This window comes from Panthera onca, chromosome E1 (assembly GCF_046562875.1).
Source record: "Panthera onca isolate mPanOnc1 chromosome E1, mPanOnc1 haplotype 2, whole genome shotgun sequence".
NCBI classification, from domain to species: Eukaryota; Metazoa; Chordata; class Mammalia; order Carnivora; family Felidae; genus Panthera; species Panthera onca.
The window spans coordinates 1,275,957-1,294,574 of record NC_138352.1 but is presented as its reverse complement, the minus strand read 5'-3'; the positions used below and the strand labels follow the sequence as shown (position 1 = coordinate 1,294,574).

Here is an 18,618-nt window from a genome sequence, read left to right as displayed (position 1 = left end):
CAGATAAATTAAGGGTTAAATCAGTAGTTAGTACTAAGTGAATCAACCTTGACCAGCCCATCAGAGTCAAGGTGAGGATAAGATCTGAGCTAAGAGTAAACAAAGAAAAATCCAAGAATCCAGGTGGAAGGTCACTAATCAGTAAAGTCTAAGAAAGCAAGAGCATAAAGCTTGAGAAAGATTTGGGAACCAAAGTTAACTGTTAAGATCTAAGCTGGTTTTAACCTTCTGCCCTGATGGGGTAACTCCTGATCAGGACTGACTTGGAACAGAGTTCTGGGGTGGGGAAGCGGAGGTAACTTTTATCAGAGCTATTTCCTGAGCAGGCATTGTTTCTGCATTGTCCTTGTCCTCTTAGAGTTCACACTGGAGGGGTGTGTGGATGGAGGCAGAACCCTAAACAAAAGCCACAGCACAATACGATGAGTACTCTTACAGAAATTTTGGCTGAGTATTAAGGAAAACAGAAAACAACTAATTGATGATGGCAGTTAGAAGGTGGGGATAGAAAGTCATGGAAATTCCAGAGGCAGTGACATTTGAGTTGGCTTTGAAGAATAAACAGACACTTGCATAGCAGAGAACTGGGGAGGAACACTTATTCATTTAATCAATGTGAATTGAGTATTTAACTTTGTTCCAGGTATTGTTCTAGGTAGTGGGGACACAGCAGGAAACAAAGCCCCAGCCTTGGAGGAGCTTACATTCTAGTGACGTCATAGGCACAAGAATCAGTGTGAAAGAGCTTGGTATGTTCAGGGAAGGTTAAGTTCAGTTGGGATGTTGGTGGAAAATAAAGCTATAGAGGTAAGAGGAGGACAGAGTAAGAGCCAATTATCCCATGCTGAAAAGTTTGGATACAGACTCTTCTGCAAGCCCTTGCCTTTAAAAAAATTTTTTTTTAATATTTATTTTTGAGACAGAGACAGAACATGAACAGGGGAGGGTCAGAGAGAGAGGGAGACACAGAATCCGAAGCAGGCTCCAGGCTCTGAGCACAGGCTCTGAGCCTCAGCACAAAGCCCGACGCGGGGCTTGAACCCACAGACCGTGAGATCATGACCTGAGCCAAAGTCGGACGCTCAACCGACTGAGCCACCCAGGCGCCCCAAGCCCTTGCCTTATAAACATTTTAGAGCTGTGGAAACCTTTCTGCCAAAGAATCTTGCAAGGTCACTCAATATATAAAACAGTAAAAGCTGAACTCTTTGTTGAAGCAGGGAGGAGAGGTGGGGGTGACACAAGAGAGGATCTCCCAGTGCTGCCCTCCCTCTCACTCTCAGGTCGCCACAACAGCTCTAAGAAACCCGAAGGACCCCAGTGGGTTTAAAGCCTACTGCTGAATGTAATGGAGGGCACACAAATATGGGAAAATGGAGAAATGTGATCATATTTGCTGCCTTGGGATAAAATTGCCAGGAGAGATAGGGTAGGATGGCCTTTTAGCAGAGAAACTAGTTAGATGGGTTATGGAAGAGATGCTGAGGACCTGACCTAGGTGGGTAGGATAGATCCAAAAAAGATTTAGGAGGGAAAATCAACAGAACTTGATGACTGAGCAAGAAAGGGGAGCAAGAAAGGGAGGAGTGAAAGATGACTTCAAGAGAGCACAGTGAAGGTCCTTAAGACTTTCTCTATTCACCTCTTTGCTTTTTTTTTTATTTTATTTTTTTAAATTTTTTAATGTTTTTTATTTTATTTTTTGAGAGAGAGAGAGAGAGTGTGAGTGGGGGAAGGGGAGAGAGAGAGACACACACACACAGAATCCAAAGCAGGCTCCAGACTCCGAGCTGTCAGCACAGAGCCCGACATGGGGGTCGAACCTACAAGCTGTGAGATCATGACCTGAGCTGAAGTCAAACGCTTAACTGACTGAGCCACCCAGGTGCCCCTCACCTCTTTGCTTTTGATTACACGTGTCCTGGGCATCTGGTTGGGTCACCCCATCTTTGGCTTTCATCTGCCTACAAGACCAGTTTGAATGTCTCATCAAGGCCCTTTGTCATGTCCTCATGCTCTGTATCAGGATAGATACAGGAGAGGAGACTGGGAGGGAGGACAATGAGACCTTGATTTTGGACAGATGGGTTTACATGACCTATGGAGCGTCTAGCAGTGAATTGGAAATACGGATCTGAATCTCAGGAGAGGAGTGGTGATTGGAGTTAGATATTTAGGCTTATCAGAAAGTAGGCAGTAATTGATGGGATGTGAATAGATAAGTATGTCTGGGTAAGTCATGTATAAAGAAAAGAGCTAAGGATCGAACTGCAGAGGACCAGAGGGGAGGGAGAAGTCAGAGATCCCAGGGGAGACCTTTGCCTTATCTTCCCTCTGTCTTACTGGTCTGTTTTTCAGTCATACCAGTAGTTCTGGGTCCAAACTCAAGAGCCAGGAGGTCGCCTCTGAGGGGGTCTGGGAAGTGACCAGGAAGAGGACTCAGACTACAGTGCCACCCAGGTCTCTCAATGCACCATAAACGTCTACCTTGAATGGGGAGAGAACAAATGGTAGAATCATGCCCCAGGCCTTAGCTCCAGAGATTTCCAGAGTGTCACCTGGGCTGTAGACCTGAAACTCACTTCTTGAATCCTGGTATATGCTCCCACTATTGGAAGACACTATTCTTGAGTTTTACCTGCTAGGCTGTGTGAACTATGAAAATATGTATCTGTGACTTCATTGTGTACATAGAGGAGGAACTTTTGTACACTTGATGATCCGGCAAAATCGGATTCTCTTCACCCTGGGCTGTTTTGTGCCTTTTAGCCTTATTCCATTATCTTTGCCTAACTCATTCATAGCCTTTTTTACATAACATCCTCCAAGAAGACTTCACTAATCCGTTTCCTTCATTAAAGGTTTCCCCGTGGTACCTTATGAATACCTTTATGTTCGCAATTGTCATGTGGAGAAATGATCTGTTTATGCATTTACCTTCTTTGCTAGAAGATGTCAGTGACTGGCACATAGAAGCTGCTCACTGAGTGTTTCTTAGATGGTGAACACGGCATCAGCTGCTTTGCCATCCAGCACTTCTGCTGCTCTGACTGTGCGGTGCCCCAGGCCTGCCTCACCACCACAAACGGAAAATGGATGTGTCAGCCGCTTGGGATTCCACCTCGGCCAGGCTCCTGGTACATCCCCAGTAGTGCTGCCATTGTGTTAAGTGTTTCCCGCCATGACCTGTCTACCCATACTTCTGAAATTCTAACCTCCTGTGGGCCATCCAACCAAGGAGTGATCTTTTGCTGGCCTGCTGTAGCACAAGTACTGGGCCATCTCGCTCCAAGGGCCTTTCTCCTATGAACTCTTTGGCAGCTACTTTGTCCACCAAACAGCTGGGTCAGGAAGCATAGACCCACTGGGAATTGTCCCTCTGGTTTGGGTTTATTAAATACTTTTAAAATACTTTAATAAATTAAATACTTTAGTTCCATTAAGTGTTTGAGTGCCTGTAGATGCAATAGGGTCAGAGGTTATAGGAAAGTACCTCTTCTGAAACCATAGAATGTTTCAGAATGAAATTCTGAAAAGTGGTCAGTGAGCAGAGTAAGGATCAAGGGAAGAAGAGAGGAAGAGAAAAAAGGCATTCCAAGTGAAGGGAATAAAGGCATGGGAATGCTGCCTCCAGGACCGCAAGTGCTGCAACTGGCTACGCCATTAGGTCCTATGAGGGTGGTGTGGGAATGGTCTCCCCTCCCCCCATCTCTTTTGATTCTTGAGCATTAACCTAGTGCTTTCACAAGGTCTTGAATTGCCCCTAGTGATGTATCAAATCCCGTTTGCCTATTGGGTGACCATCAGTAGTATCTCCTTCAAATCAAAATGCTTCTAATTAATCAGGTCCTACCAATTAGCCTCTTTTCTTTGAGTCCCCATAGCACTGGCTTTTCAGTTTGAAAACTTTCTTTGCATGTAATAACAGACCAGAGGTAATAACAGAGAAATAACAGCTACGAACAAGAAGTCATATATAGTGTTAAGTGCCTGGATTTTGGATTCCAGAGCCAGCTCAGAACCAGGTTTGAATCCTAAAACCATCACAGTGAGAGTAGGGGAAGTAACTGAATCTTTCTGCCTTGATTTCTAAAATAGAGGTAAAATGAGTACCTCATATGCATAGTGAAGGTTAAAAGAAGTAATACGGGGGCGCCTGGGTGGCTCAGTCGGTTAAGCGTCCGACTTCGGCTCAGGTCATGATCTCACGGTCCGTGAGTTCGAGCCCCACATCGGGCTCTGTGCTGACAGCTCAGAGCCTGGAGCCTGCTTCAGATTCTGTGTCTCCCTCTCTCTCTGCCCCTCCCCTGTTCATGCTCTGTCTCTCTCTGTCTCAAAAATAAATAAACGTTAAAAAAAATTTTTTTTTAAACAAAAGAAGTAATACGTGTGGTACTTAATAAGTGTCAGCTATTCTCTGCTTAATGAATAGGAAATCTTCTTTATCCTTACCATAACTTAGATATCCTGTTTTCCCCCTGACACCTTGAGGATGTTTTATCATAGCAATTAACTCATTGTTGGTATTGTTTATCATTCTCTCTCACTACACTTAAAGATCATTCACTTGTTTAAACACATGTATTGATTAGGTTATGACAGTGGTTAAAAGTAACACAATATATACCCCAAATTATTGAAAACAGGTACTTAAATACGTGTACATGCACATTCACAGCAGCATTACTTACGATAACTGAGAGATGGAAACAACCCAAATGTCTATCAATAGATAAATGGGTAAGCAAATGATGGCATATACATACAACGGAATATTATTCATCCATAAAAAGAAATGAAGGGCTGGCACATACTACCACATGCATAAACCTTGAAGACATTATGCCAAATTAAAAAAGCCAGACGCAAAAGTCACATGTTATGTAATTCCATTTATATGAAATAATCAGAACAGGTAAATCCATAGAGACAATGCAGATTGGTGTGTACCAGGGGATAGGAGAAGAGAATAAACAACTGCTTAATGGGTATGGAATTTTCTTTTGGATGAAAATGTTTAGAACTAGATAGAGGTGGTGGTTGTACAACACTGTGAATGTACTAAACGCCAGTGAATTGTTTGCTTTCAAATGGTTAATTTTACATTATGTGAATCTCAATAACAAAGAAAAAAGAGAAAGAATTCCCACCTTCAAAGAATTTGTATTTTATCGAAGGAGCCAGATCAGACAGTAAGCCAGTTCACACCTAGGCAAGCAATTACATATTGTGATAATTGCTTGGTGAGAAATAAAGTAAGGGGAGAGAATGGAAAAGATAACAAAGGGCTGGAAGTAGAGAGGCTCTGAGGTTGGAAGGGGCTTAGCAGTTTGAGAAATTGCCAGGAGAACCTCTGGACTCACTCTTAGAGAACCAAAGGCAATGGTTTAAAATGAGCCCAAGGAGGTAAGCAGGCGCCAGGCCTTGCAGAATCTTACATGTCATGAGGAGGGAGTATGATATTCAACCTAAGAGCAATGGGAAGCTGGGGAGGGTTTTAATCAAGGAGAAAATGAGGACCTGAATTACATTTAACTGTTTTATCTTTTTTAAATTAAAAAACTTTTATTAAGATTTTATTTTTAGTTATTTTTATTTATTTGAGAGAGAGACAGAGAGAGACAGAGAGAGAGGGAGGGAGGGGCAGAGAGAGCGGGGGGAAGAGAGAGAATCCCAAGCAGGCTCTGTGCTGTCAGTGCAGAGCCCAACACAGGGTTCCACCCCACAAACCATGAGATCATGACCTGCACCGAAATCAAGAGTTGGATGCTTAATCGCCTGAGCCACCCAGGTGCCCCAAGATTTAATTTTTTTCTTCCTAAAATTTTTAGGGAGAGAGGGATACCTGGGTGGCTCAGTCGGTTAAGTGTCTGACTTCAGCTCAGGTCATGATCTCACGGTTGGTGAGTTTGAGCCCTGCATTGGGGTCTCTGCTGTCAGCGCAGAGCCTGCTTCTGATCCTCTGACCCCTGTCTCTCTGCCCCTGCCCCACTCATGCTCTCCTCTCTCTCAAAAATAAATAAAAACATTAAAAGATTTTTTTTTTAATTTTTAATGTTTATTTTTGAGAGAGAGAGGGAGGGAGGAAGAGAACGGGGGAGGGGCAGAGAGAGAGAGGGAGAGACAGGATCCGAAGTAGGCTCTAGGCTCTGAGCTGTCAGCACAGAGCCTGACGTGGGGCTGGAACTCACAAACCATGGGATCATGACCTGAGCTGAAGTTGGATGCTTAACCGACTGAGCCACCCAGGTGCCCCCATTAAAAGATTTTTTTTTGAGAGAGAGAGAGAGAGAGAGAGAGAGAGACTATCCCAAGCAGGCTCCACACTCAGTAAGGATCCCATGACCCTGGATCATGAACCGAGCCAAAATCAAGAGTTGGATGCTCAACCCACTGAACCACCGAGGTGCTCTACTCTCCGATTTTATTTTTTAAGTTATCTTTACACCCAGTACAGGGCTCGAACTCATGACCCAAGATCAAGAGTCGCATGCTCTACTGACTAAGCCAGGCAGCTGCCCCTTATCTCTTTTTTAAATGCACTTATTAGCTTGTCTGTTTTCTAGTGTAAAGGTTCTCTACAAGGCAGGTTGTATCAGAATTACTTGGCAGGCTTATTCTATTATTTTTCTGTAAATTTAAATTCCAGTATAATTAACATACAGTGTTCTATTAGTTTCAGGTGTATAATACTGGGAGGCTTATTTTTTAAGTTTATTTTGAGAGAGAGAGCATGCAAGTGCGCATGGGAAAGGGGCAGAGAGAGGGCGGGGGGGGGAGGGGGGAGAGAGAGAGAGAGAGAGAGAGAGAGAGAGAGAGAGAGAGAGAGAATTCTAAGCAGGCTCCACACCCTTAATGCAGAGCCTGATGCAGGGCTCGAATTCTTGAGCCAAGAGATAATGCCTAAGCTGAAGTCCGTTGCTTAACCGACTGAGCCACCCAGTCACCCCTGGGAACCTTATTCTTAAAATATAATACTGGAAGCCATTGGATTGTGTACGTGTGTTGTTTAGTGGGGGTGGCTAGAAGGGATAGTTTGGAATAGCTCCCCAGGGGATTTGCCCCTACTGCTCCCTCAAACTCCTTGGAACAAGCTTGAAAGTCTTGAAATGGGTACTAATTACATTATCATGAATTCTTTCCGCACTTTACAGGGGTGGAGAGGGGCCCTGATTCAATGACTGTAACAATTTCAGTGGCCTGTTCTGAGACTGGCAGTTAATGCAAAGGTGGAAGGAGGAGCATGATCTCTGAGAAGACCCAGAGGCAGGAAAGCAACAGCAAAGTAGGGTTCATCACTGGAGGAAAGATACCAGCAAGTACAAGTGAGCAGAACTGATTTCTAAAAAGGGTGGAGAACTGTACTATGAAGAGGCTCTGGGTGCTATGGTGCAAGACTTTGTTAGGGGTGAAAACAAAAGCAGAGAATTTATATACTGAAAATCTATCTTGGCTGCTCAAAACTGTTGTCTGAGTAGCAACAGCATTGCTTTTGGAGCTTGTTAGAAATGCTGAAGCTTAAGCCCTGTCTCAGACCCCAAACCTACTGAATCATAATCTGCATTTTGAACAAGAGCCCCAGATGTTTCTTTTGCTCATTGAAGTTTAAGAAGCACTGGTCTAGATCATGGGGAGAAAATCCCAGATGACCAGAAGGTAGGCTCTCTGACACAGCTGAAGCACTTTATTTTGAATACTTTATGATACAGGACAGTGGCTTCTGAAAAGGTATTGCATTTTTTTCAATTAAGTACTATAAATCCTGGAGAAAAAAACCTTATTTAACTACAGGGAGGTTTGTCATAATGCAAATTTCCACCCACTAGAAACATTTCCTGTGGAGTAAAGTACTAGGCTTCCTTAAAGTGAGGCAGAGCACGTTAAAAATATGCAAAAAGAACTCGGATCTTGGCCAAGTCAACCCTTCACACAGCTGGATCGGGTCTGGGGCAGCTGACATCCCTTGGCAGCTCTGAGCCACCAGGATGGGCTTTTAAACAAAGTCAAGTTGGAGGCTCTTCTGCCCCAGAGAACAGCTCTGTGTTGTCTTTAATGCTGAAAATGTAGGAAGGCGACTCGAGAAAACTATTTTCAGAGAGTGTAACTAGGTATCTCGGGGAGTCGGCTACACCTGGGAGCTCTCAGCAACTACCCATTCTCTGTTGAAGCCCTAAGTGACCTTCGACCTCTGACCCCGCGCCTTGCACAGCGCTTCCTGCGCAGCTTTTCGCCCCCGCCTCTCCGGCCAAGGGCTGGTCCAAGGGGTGTGGGCGTGGCTCTGGGGCTGACGGTTAGGGGCGGTGCCCGTCAGGGGCGGGTCTCGCGATGGGCGGGATTTGAGGAGGCACCCTGGCATTGGGCCGCTGGGTATAGGTGGGGCCTAGCGCTGGGGTTGTTTGGGCGGGGCAGGGAGTTAGTTACCGCCTCTGGGTAACTGGACTCTGTCGGCCAAACCTCCGGAGGCCGCGGGCGGCAGGCGGGCCTGCAGCAGATCCCGGATCCGGAATTCCCCGGGCAGGACCGGAATCAGGATCGGCCCTGCCCCAAACCGGGTCTGTGGGGAACTCGAGGTCTTGGACTAGGAAATCCCGGAACCCGGATCAACAAACCCCAGAACCCGGAATTTAGATCGGAAAGTCCCGGATCACGGATCGCGGAGCGGACTCGACACGGAGCCCGGAGCCCGGATCGCGACACCGCCGGACGGGACGGAGCGATGTCGGGCCGTGTCGCGGGCGGGTTCCCGCTGCCTCCGCTGAGTCCTGGCGGCGGCGCAGTTGCCGCGGCTCTGGGGGCGCCGCCTCCGCCAGCGGGACCCGGCATGCTGCCCGGACCGGCGCTCAGGGGGCCAGGACCGGCTGGAGGTGTGGGGGGTCCCGGGGCCGCCGCCTTCCGCCCCATGGGCCCCGCGGGCCCCGCGGCGCAGTACCAGGTGAGGAGCGCGGATGGGCAGGCGGCGCCGCGAGCACGCCCGGGGCATGGAGCGACTGGGGCCTCGAGTGAGGGCCCCGGGGCAGCCGACGGACAGAGGGCACAGGGGCCCAGCGTGCGGAGTGCACGGGACAGGGAGGAGGGCAAGGCCGGGTGGTGGGGCAGTTGGGGGAGAGGGTAAGAACGATTCTGGGGTGGAGGGTTTGAAGCGGTTGGAAGGGCCTGGAGGCTTTCTTGGAACCGGGATTCTGAGTAACTGAGGGATGGAGGAGTTGGAGCTAGTGAGTTGTAGGCGACTGGGTTGAGAATGCTAGTGTAGATCCTAGGGTAGGGGGTTCTGGGAAGTGCTGAGAAAGTTTTGCAAAAGGGCCCTCACTGAGAAACCAGGGTTACCCTGCATTGGCCTTGGTCCCACTCCAAGTCCGCGCTGTTTTGTTTTTTTTTTTTTTCTAGTTGGGAACTGGCAGAGTTCTAGCGAGTCTGAGATGGTTCCCAGCTGCTGATGAGGAGGAAGAAGGGCCTGGCTTCCCAGGCATGGGAGGTAGAAGATAGAGGAAGAGGATTCCAATCTATGCCAGGCAGGGTCTACTCCTGGTCAGGCCCGGGAGCCCTTGCATGGGATGGTTCTGGGTTCGACCACAGATGGTGGTGGCGGGGCCTGAGGAAGGCGGAAAACCCAGCCCATTCTGGGCTGACTCTCTTTTTGGCTTCCTGCCTGGTGTCATAGTGTCCAGGAGTTGATTAGTCTGCAGGAGCAGAGAGGCTCCACTGAGCCCTGATGGTCTGGGGCTGGAGGAGCCTGTGAGAGTTGTTCAAACAGCTCTGTCCTGACTTCTTTGGAGTTTGGCTTCAAATAGAGAGCTTCTCAGGTTGCAGCTTCAAAGGCCATTGAGAAGCAGAGACTTCATCCTTAGGGTCAGTGTATGAGGAAAACTCATACAGTATGAGGATCCTGCTCATCAGTCCCCGCCAAGTGCATTGTTTCTGGTTACCCCAGAACGCTTAGGAATTGTGCCTGTCCTTTTCCCCACTCCCTCTCCACTTTTATTTAGACTTTAAGTTCTAACATGGCCATATTCCACCCAACCTGTGTGCCCCAGCATTTGGCACTGGCTTCTTTGCTAATCTCCCAAGGAAGCTGGGGCTTACTCTGTTATCTCCAGGTACAGCCTCCAAAAATGGATCCTCATGGATTGGATATGCATTCCTCCCCTACCCATGAGCCTTGGGCCCTCACTTTCTAAAGAGATTCTTAACCGAGGAGTGATTTTTCCCTCTAACTGCTCATTCTCACTCCTCCCTGTAAAGAAAAAGGGTCTGGGTATTGACAGAGATAGACCTGGTCCCATCCACTCCCATCTTGCTTTGCCACTTGGGGATTCATGGCTCCAAGGTGTTGCTGAGGGGTCCCTGCGTCAGTCATTCCATTCCAGCCCCTGGGCTACCTAGCTGAGGGCTGGCCTTGGAGCCTCCTTGTGGGCCTTTGGCCTGAGAAGGATCTAAAGAACAGATAGGAGCCTCTCCAGTTCCTTTGCTGGAAACCCATGGGCACTGTGGCCTGGGGAATGCCCCTGAGAAAATGAATTCCACAACCATACGTAGGAAGTGGACTAGGGCCAGTGGCAAGGTTTGGCTGGCTGGCTGGCTGGCTGGGTAGTCCCAGGCTGCTAGGGTTGGGAACCAAGGGGAAGGCACTGAGCCTCTGCTTCCCCAGGCTTTCTAGCCCACCAGCTTTTCATCACCTCCTCTTCTTCCGGGGAGGGGCATTAGAGGTAGAAGGGGAGAGGGAGGACCCAGTTCACTCTGGCTAAGTTTGAGGAAGATCTTGCTTGGCCTCTTTCCAAGTCCAGTTGTGTGACTTCAGGAGATGGGACTTGAGATCTCAGGAGCAAAGGGGTTCCTGCTATCAGAGCACATGGGGTGAGCTAGAAGAGCAAGGGTTTCAGGGCCCAAGTTGGGCAAGTAGGGGAGCCAATGAAAGAAGGGAAGTGACGACCCATCTCCCTCCACACAGTGGAAGGAGTTCTAGCTGTGGATCGTACTCAACAGAGGAGCTTAAGGAAGAACAAAACCCAAAGGAACACAGATTGTTGGGTTCACTCCAGTGTTCAAAATATTTTCTAGTTAGGGAGGGGTATGTTCTCTTCTCCTAGGCCCGGCCACCAGGAGCGCCAGGGCCACGGGCTTTGAGGCAGGGCTGTGTGTGTGCTCTCTGGAGACAGCAGCATCAGGCCCAGCCACGCGCCGCTGCTGTCCTGGGTGGTGGAGGTAGAATCACACTTAGGTCGTGGGCTGCTGCTGGGCTAGGGAGAGGACGTTGTTGCACACTTCCGAGGTTCAGGGCACTGAGCCAGGCCTACCTCGCTCAACTGCAGGCGAGGGACTTATAGAGCCTGAGAGGCCTGACCTGGGCTTTGTTTTTTTTTTTTTTTTTTTTTTTTAAAACTCTTGGGGTTTTTATTTTGAAGAGGAGTTACTGGTGCTTCAAAGAGCAGGTGTGGAGCTTGGTAAGACTAAGCTGGGACTAAGCAACCTTCCCCTGGGCCTCTTCTCCCTCTTGGGAGAAGCCTGGGGCCTGGGGTGGGCTAGGGGCCCTGCGCCTGGGAAGTTTGGAGCAGATGTCTGGGAGGGGCCTATTCCAGGCCCTGCCCCTGCAGCCTTGACTGGGGACTTCCTGCTACAAGAGCACCTGCCTAGGAGGGATGGGTGGTGCCTAGGAGGGATGGGTGGTGCCGAGGAGGTTTTGTGAAAGTCCTAGTGAGTGGCTTCTTGGGGACCTCAGGGCCTTGTCTCACTCTGTGTAGGTCCCACTGCTCCAGCTGTTCTTGCCCTCTGGCTCATGTTCAGGGTGGGGAAAATATGTCTAGCGTGTCTGGAGCCTGGGTTTACAGCTGTGGCCACACTGAGTTTGTTTCCTGTAATCTCTGGCCATGGCTCATTAAGGCCGAGAAACAGGCTGTCCCTTGCCTTTCAGCAGCTTGGACAAATCTCTTCGCGGCAGGCCTCCTGAAGCCCCAGAGTCCCCCACGTTCAACTCCATGCCCCCAGATGGCTTTTCCCACCCTACTCCCCCTTTGCCCTTCCCTACATCTCTGGGTCACTTTTCTTCATCTCTCCCTCTGGTCAAGAGTCTGACCCTCTGTGCTGAGAACATGAGTTTGGCGCTAGATGAAAAAGCGGGGGGAAAATTCTCATCTCCATGATACCGGGCTGGGGGTAGGAGGTTCTCTGATTTGGTGCAAGTCCCCACCTAGCCTGGCTTGGTGGGGTAGTTGTGCTGGTTGCATAATCTGGGCCCTGGGGCCAGCCCTGTGAAGCTGCCAGGGACAGTGTGTGCAAAGCAGAGCTGCCAAACAGGCCTTGCAGGCAGCAGCTATGGAGGGGGAGGCGGGGGGCGGGCGGGCAGGGTTACTCCCAGAAATGTTGGGGAGCTGGACCTCAGTGGGAAATCCTTCTGCAGACTTCTACAGAAGCCGTTTCTGTAACCCAGGCTCCTGGTGACCCTATGACTGATCTTGCATAATCTTCCCTCCGTTCTCCAGTTTGGGATCGGGAGGGCTGAGTTAAGCACCCAACAGCCCCAGCCGCCAGGTGGTGCACGGACCGCGGACAGAGCCCGGGTGCCAGCCGCTCTCTGATAGGCCACACAGGAGCCACAGCTTTCCTCTTGGGGTCTCTCGGCATAGGGGTAGGGAACAGGGCAGTAGGGAGGTGGAGAGAAGGGTCCAGTTCTGGGTTGTGAATAGGGGCCATATGGTGACCAGATGGTCTCTGTACTGTGCCCGAGGCCACCCGTACCGGTTGGGACATGCTCCGGCCCATCCTGTTGTGGCTTGCTCACCTAGGGTGCCCCTGCCTGATAGGCTCGCCAGCCCATTGGACTGTCTTCCTCCCTTTAGTCACACCACTAGGCTGGTGCCAGGAGATGGATGTTGGGGCCTTGCCTGCTCATATCACACTGCACCCTTCCACCTGGCTATGACACTGCCCCCAGGCCATGCTTCTGTCTCCAGCTGGGGAAGGAAGTAGATAGGAGTGCTTGGTGGGATCACGCGATGGTGTTGGGAGTGTCTTAGAGCCAGCTGGTTCCAGGGAGCAGGGCGTCGTGCGCTCAGGCTGGAAGGTGGCAGTGGGCCCCAAAACACTCCTGCGGGCCCTTCCCTCGCAGGTAGGACTCTCCTGCCCACCCCAGACTCTGGCAGGCCTCATTTGCTGGCACTGACGCCAGGGTGGTTGAAGGGGGCGGGGCAGGTGTGGTTTACATTTCTGCTCTTGGGCACCTGCTCCCCTTTGTTCCTGGTCCTCCAAGTGGGGCTCTGCGGTGTGCTGCTCAGGGCCAGACCCAGCCCAGGAGAGGGATGGAGGGAATGGGCTATAGGCCCCGTGGGGCTCTGCCGCTGACCTATGCACCCCCATTGGCTTGCTTCTTCCAGCGGCCCGGTATGTCACCAGGGAGCCGGATGCCCATGGCTGGCTTGCAGGTGGGGCCCCCTGCCGGCTCCCCATTTGGCACAGCTGCTCCACTTCGACCTGGCATGCCACCCACCATGATGGACCCGTTCCGAAAACGCCTGCTGGTGCCCCAGGCCCAGCATCCAATGCCGGCCCAGCGCCGGGGGTAAGACCATCTTGTTTCTCCTGCTCTGCCCGGCACAGCTCTGGTGGTAACAGCAGTTCCTTCTGTCCTAAGCGCTCTAATGACTGAGGGAGACTCCTGGTTCTTCTGGGGGAGGGTCCTAGGGACTGGAGGGGGAAGGGAGGGGGAAGTGTTTTGGACCATTGACCCCTTAAATGGGTTTCTGTCCTCCCCAGGTTAAAGAGGAGGAAGATGGCAGATAAGGTTCTACCTCAGCGAGTGAGTATGTTGGGTGGGGGCCTAGGAGGCCTTACCCAGTGGCTGGCAGGCTGCGGGTACAGTCAGGTTCCCCCACCTCTGGGATAGCGGAGCAAGGAGCCAGAGCTGCAGCTGAAACAAACTAATGAATTCCTCTCTTCTTCTAGATTCGGGAGCTTGTCCCAGAGTCTCAGGCGTATATGGATCTTTTGGCTTTTGAGCGGAAGCTGGACCAGACCATTGCCCGAAAGCGGATGGAGATCCAAGAGGCCATCAAAAAGCCTCTGACGGTGTGTGCAGCCCCGGCCAGTCCTGGGCCTTCCCAGACTTCTCTGCCTCCCCCTGATGTTGTGTTCCGGCCTGGGTCTGCCGAGCATGGGTCTGTGATTTCTCACACTGCAGGATGCAGCCCATTAGTGGAACATGAACTCAATTTAATGTGGTGGGGCCAGCATGTTTGTTTGTTTTTTTTTAATTTTTTAATGTTTTTATTCGTTTTTGAGAGAAATGAGGGACAGAGTGTGAGTGGGGGAGGGGCAGAGAGAGACGGAGACACAGAATCCGAAGCAGGCTCCGGGCCCTGAGGTCTGAGCACACAGCCTGATCCAGGGCTTGAACTTGTCAACTACGGGACCATGACCTGAGCCGAAGTCAGAAACTTTAACCAACTGAGCCACCCAGGTGCCCCAGGCCCAGCCTGTTTTTAACAAAATATAAAATAGTAGAAATTATAATACTTCACAGTAGTATAATACTTACCATAGTAGTAAAAGTATTGTTTAATGATGTTTTGTTTCAGATATTTATATGTGTATGTGCCTCCTGAGTCATTTAAGATGTAAACCTTATGGATCATCGTCAGGAGTTTGCAGGGCAAGACTAGAGATAGATAAGCGTAGTTCCTATCTCCATGCACACACTCCCCTGGTTTAAAAATAATAATCTAGAACAATCCCCTGAGTGGTAAAAGCTTTCCAGAGGCCAGAATACTTTGGGGCCAGTGTTTGAGTTTCGTGTAAAATGTGTGCTAGAAGCTTCCGACTTGCCCGATAGCACCCTGTGCGCACCTGTCAACACCACCAATGCACTGTGTTGGAGTTGTCATTAGTGCTTCTCTCTCCTCCGTAGTTGTGAGTTCTTTGAAGTCTGGGACTGGGATTTCCTACTCCCGATTTCCGGTACCTAACAAGGTACCTGGCCCCTAGACAGCATTCAGTATTGATGTCGAGTGGGTTCAGACAGAAAGATTGGGTAGCATTGTTCTCCAACGTGTTGGCCCACCTCTAGCTGGTTGTCTTTCTCTCTTTAGCAAAAACGAAAGCTGCGGATCTATATTTCTAATACATTCAGTCCCAGCAAAGCAGAAGGTGATAATGCAGGAAACGCAGGGACCCCCGGGGGAACCCCAGCAGGGGACAAGGTGGCTTCCTGGGAACTCCGAGTGGAGGGAAAACTGCTGGATGATGTGAGTTGGGAGAGGTGGTGTCTGCAGGGGAGGTGGCCTGTGTGGGCTTAAGACTGAAGTCCTGCCTGAGGGAGAGGGCACTGCTGGGTCACAGCTCCAAGCCAGAGCTTGAAGATTTGGATGGTTGTTACAAGAGCTATCCTGCGGGTGGCAGTGAAGTGTCTTGAAGAAGGGGAACCCCTTTCTAATTCAGTCCTCGTTGGCTGCCAGCAGGGTGCACCCAGAGTCCTTTCCCTGCATCCGGCGCCTCATTTTGCCCAGTCTCCTTGCTTCCTTCGGGGCCCAAGAGTCTCACTACCCTGAGATGCAGGGTGGAAATAGTACTTTTTTGGGGGCTTAGCCTAGGTTACGTTGAGAGGTCAGCAGCACCCCCAACTCGCACCCATTACTGTTCCCCAGCCTAGCAAACAGAAGAGGAAGTTTTCTTCATTCTTTAAGAGCCTCGTCATTGAGCTGGACAAGGAACTGTACGGGCCTGACAACCACCTGGTAGAGGTAAGAGTGGCCCTGGGGCGTGGGGAGCACAGGCTGACATGCTGGGTGGGCAGAGAAGTGGCGTCGGTCCTGTAGAGGGCGAGGTGTGTGTGCTCCGGCCCCACTCCCTTGGTGATGAGGTCTGCTCCCCTCCTCCCTGCCAGTGGCACCGGATGCCCACCACCCAGGAGACTGATGGCTTCCAGGTGAAACGGCCTGGAGACCTCAACGTCAAGTGCACCCTCCTGCTCATGCTGGATCATCAGGTGACAAATGTCTGGGGCCCCAGGGAGTCATCTGGGGGAGGAGAGCTGGTTCCTGTGGTAAACCCTTTCTGTCCTGCCCGATCCTTCCACTTTGGTTTCTCACAAGACCACACCCCCCTGACTCCCCTCTGTCTATCTCCAGCCTCCCCAGTACAAGTTGGACCCCCGACTGGCAAGGCTGCTAGGGGTGCACACACAGACCAGGGCGGCCATCATGCAGGCCCTGTGGCTTTATATCAAACACAACCAGCTGCAGGACGGGCACGAGCGGGAGTACATCAATTGCAACCGTTACTTCCGCCAGGTGAGCTGGCGGCCAACCCTCCCCTTGTCTCGTGGCCCTTGCCCTGCCTACTGCTTCACCTCCCTGCGGGGCTTGTTCTTGGCCACATTCTCCACACTGACCCTGGGATGGCCCATTTCCCTCTGTGCCCTCCAAGGCATCACCAGGCCTTTGGTACTCTCCCTAGATCTTCAGTTGCGGCCGACTTCGTTTCTCGGAGATTCCCATGAAGCTGGCTGGATTGCTGCAGCATCCAGACCCTATTGTCATCAACCATGTCATTAGGTAAATGGAAGGGGGGGGGGGGGGATGGGAAGGCTCTTTGAAGAGCCATTTACCTTGGGGCGCCTGGGTGGCTCAGTGGGTTAAGCGTCCGCCTTTGGCGTAGGTCATGATTTCATGAATTCACGGACAGCGGTGCAGAGCCTGCTTTGGATCCTGTCTCCCTCTCTTTCTCTGCCCCTCCCCTGCTCACACGCTCTTTCTCACGCTCTCAAAAATAAATAAAACATTAAAAACAAAAAGCCTTATACGTTAAGAACAAAAACCGTTTACTTTTGGCTTGATGTAAAACCAAAGAAAAGCAGCAGGTTTGGTTTCTTGCTACCTGAGCATGTGCAGGTTTGGCCCGGGTGGGTGGGATGAACGTAGCTGTGTGCTGACCCCTCCCCTCCTGTGTCCTGCCTACAGCGTAGACCCTAATGACCAGAAGAAGACAGCGTGTTATGACATTGATGTGGAGGTAGACGACCCACTCAAGGCCCAGATGAGCAATTTTCTGGCCTCCACCACCAATCAACAGGAGATTGCCTCCCTTGATGTCAAGGTGGGCCCTCTGCTTTCCCAGCCTCCTCAGGGACCCAAGATGAGGGTGGACAGGCTGTGTTGGGGGGCATTTCTGTACATGTGGCACCTTGGGAAGGGATCTTGCTCTGAGTCCTTTGGGGTTAGGCCTGGAAACAGGACATGCTAGGAGTGGGGACCAGTCTGACACAAGCACTCCTTTCTCCAGATCCATGAGACCATTGAGTCCATCAACCAGCTGAAGACCCAGAGGGATTTCATGCTCAGCTTTAGCACTGACCCTCAGGACTTCATCCAGGAGTGGCTCCGATCTCAGCGCCGAGATCTGAAGGTGTGGTCCTCCTCCTGAGGTTGATCCCATGCTAAGCCCTGGGGGGACTTTTGCCCCCTCCCCGTCACTACTTCTGCTCGCAGGGGTGGGAATGGCACTGCATACAGCTCTCCTCCTGGCTCTCTGCAGATCATCACTGACGTGATTGGGAATCCTGAGGAAGAGAGACGAGCTGCTTTCTACCACCAGCCCTGGGCCCAGGAAGCAGTGGGGAGGCACATCTTTGCCAAGGTGAGGCTCTGCCCTGTGTGCCCTCTTGAGGCGGCAAGTGGCAGAGGCCTGAGCCGCCGGTCTCTCCTTTCTCCAGGTGCAGCAGCGAAGGCAAGAACTGGAACAGGTGCTGGGAATCCGCCTGACCTAACTGCTCAGGGACCCCCCCCCCCCCCCACCTCCACCTGGAAGGGGACCGCCCTCTGGGGCCACAGACACATTGACTAAGGATGGGGTGAAGGGTGTCTGCTGTCACCCTGTGTTCCCCGGCTGTAGTTTCGTAAATGTAGTGATAGGATTCCTTGTTGCTTGGTCCCCGAAGCCTTATATTTACTTTACACTTTGGCTTTAAATGGGTTCAGAACAGATGCCTCCTCTGCTCCCTGCAGGCAGGCAGGCCCAAGTAGGTCCGCTGGAGGCTGTAGTTTGACATTGCAATGGAGACTTCAGAACCAGGCCCGCCAGCTTTGCTTGTTTACAGACCCCCTCGGGGCTAGCATCAGTGCTGGCTCCGAGGAGCTGGGTGAGGAAGAGGGGCGCAGCTCACACTCTTCCTGGCCTTTCTAAACCAAAGTTCTTTGCCATTCCTACCAGCGCAGTCTTGCTGCTGGTTTTTTCCTTTCCTTTGGGTATTTGCACTATTTGGGAAGCAGGTTTTTCTATGCGGGAGCCACTTTTTTTGTACAGGGGTAAGTTGGGGTTTTCAGGGAGCCCTGTTTGGTGCCTCCTTCCTTCTTTTCTTTCCTCAATCTATGCAAGCGGCTCTGGCCGCCATCATCTCCTGGGATGCCAGAGGGCGGCCACCCCAGCTCTTGGGCCCAGGGTGGTAGAGCCTCCTTGGAGGGGACTCCGGTTCTCTGGCATGGCCTGAGGTACGGGTGTGCGCGAGCGGTGGAGGGGGAGGTGGGGAGAACCGTTGTTGCCCTTTGGAACTCGGTAGGGAGGGTGGACCCCAGGGCTTGGCAAGTGCCACTTCTGGCAGGTTTGGAAATTTCCAAATAAATCCTTGTTTATCGGTGA

General features: G+C 51.0%; 1 protein-coding gene across 3 annotated transcripts in view; it reads left to right on the top strand.

Moving 5' to 3' along the window:
- SMARCD2 (SWI/SNF related BAF chromatin remodeling complex subunit D2) overlaps nt 1–18,618 on the top strand; it is a 21,400-nt gene extending 2,782 nt beyond the window's left edge. Inside the window, exons 2-15 of one of the 3 annotated variants that reach the window (XM_060645723.2) lie at nt 7,155–7,325; nt 12,474–12,619; nt 13,365–13,549; nt 13,744–13,786; nt 13,933–14,055; nt 15,075–15,230; nt 15,630–15,725; nt 15,869–15,970; nt 16,113–16,274; nt 16,441–16,538; nt 16,944–17,079; nt 17,266–17,388; nt 17,518–17,619; nt 17,696–18,618. In XM_060645723.2, the coding sequence (XP_060501706.1) occupies nt 13,374–13,549; nt 13,744–13,786; nt 13,933–14,055; nt 15,075–15,230; nt 15,630–15,725; nt 15,869–15,970; nt 16,113–16,274; nt 16,441–16,538; nt 16,944–17,079; nt 17,266–17,388; nt 17,518–17,619; nt 17,696–17,749 (1,371 nt within the window). In that variant the 5' untranslated portion in view covers nt 7,155–7,325; nt 12,474–12,619; nt 13,365–13,373 and the 3' untranslated portion in view covers nt 17,750–18,618. Of the gene's footprint in view, nt 1–7,154; nt 7,326–8,393; nt 8,933–12,473; nt 12,620–13,364; nt 13,550–13,743; nt 13,787–13,932; nt 14,056–15,074; nt 15,231–15,629; nt 15,726–15,868; nt 15,971–16,112; nt 16,275–16,440; nt 16,539–16,943; nt 17,080–17,265; nt 17,389–17,517; nt 17,620–17,695 lie in introns of those variants that run through there. The other 2 variants (XM_060645724.2, XM_060645722.3) reach the window with 2 other exon arrangements.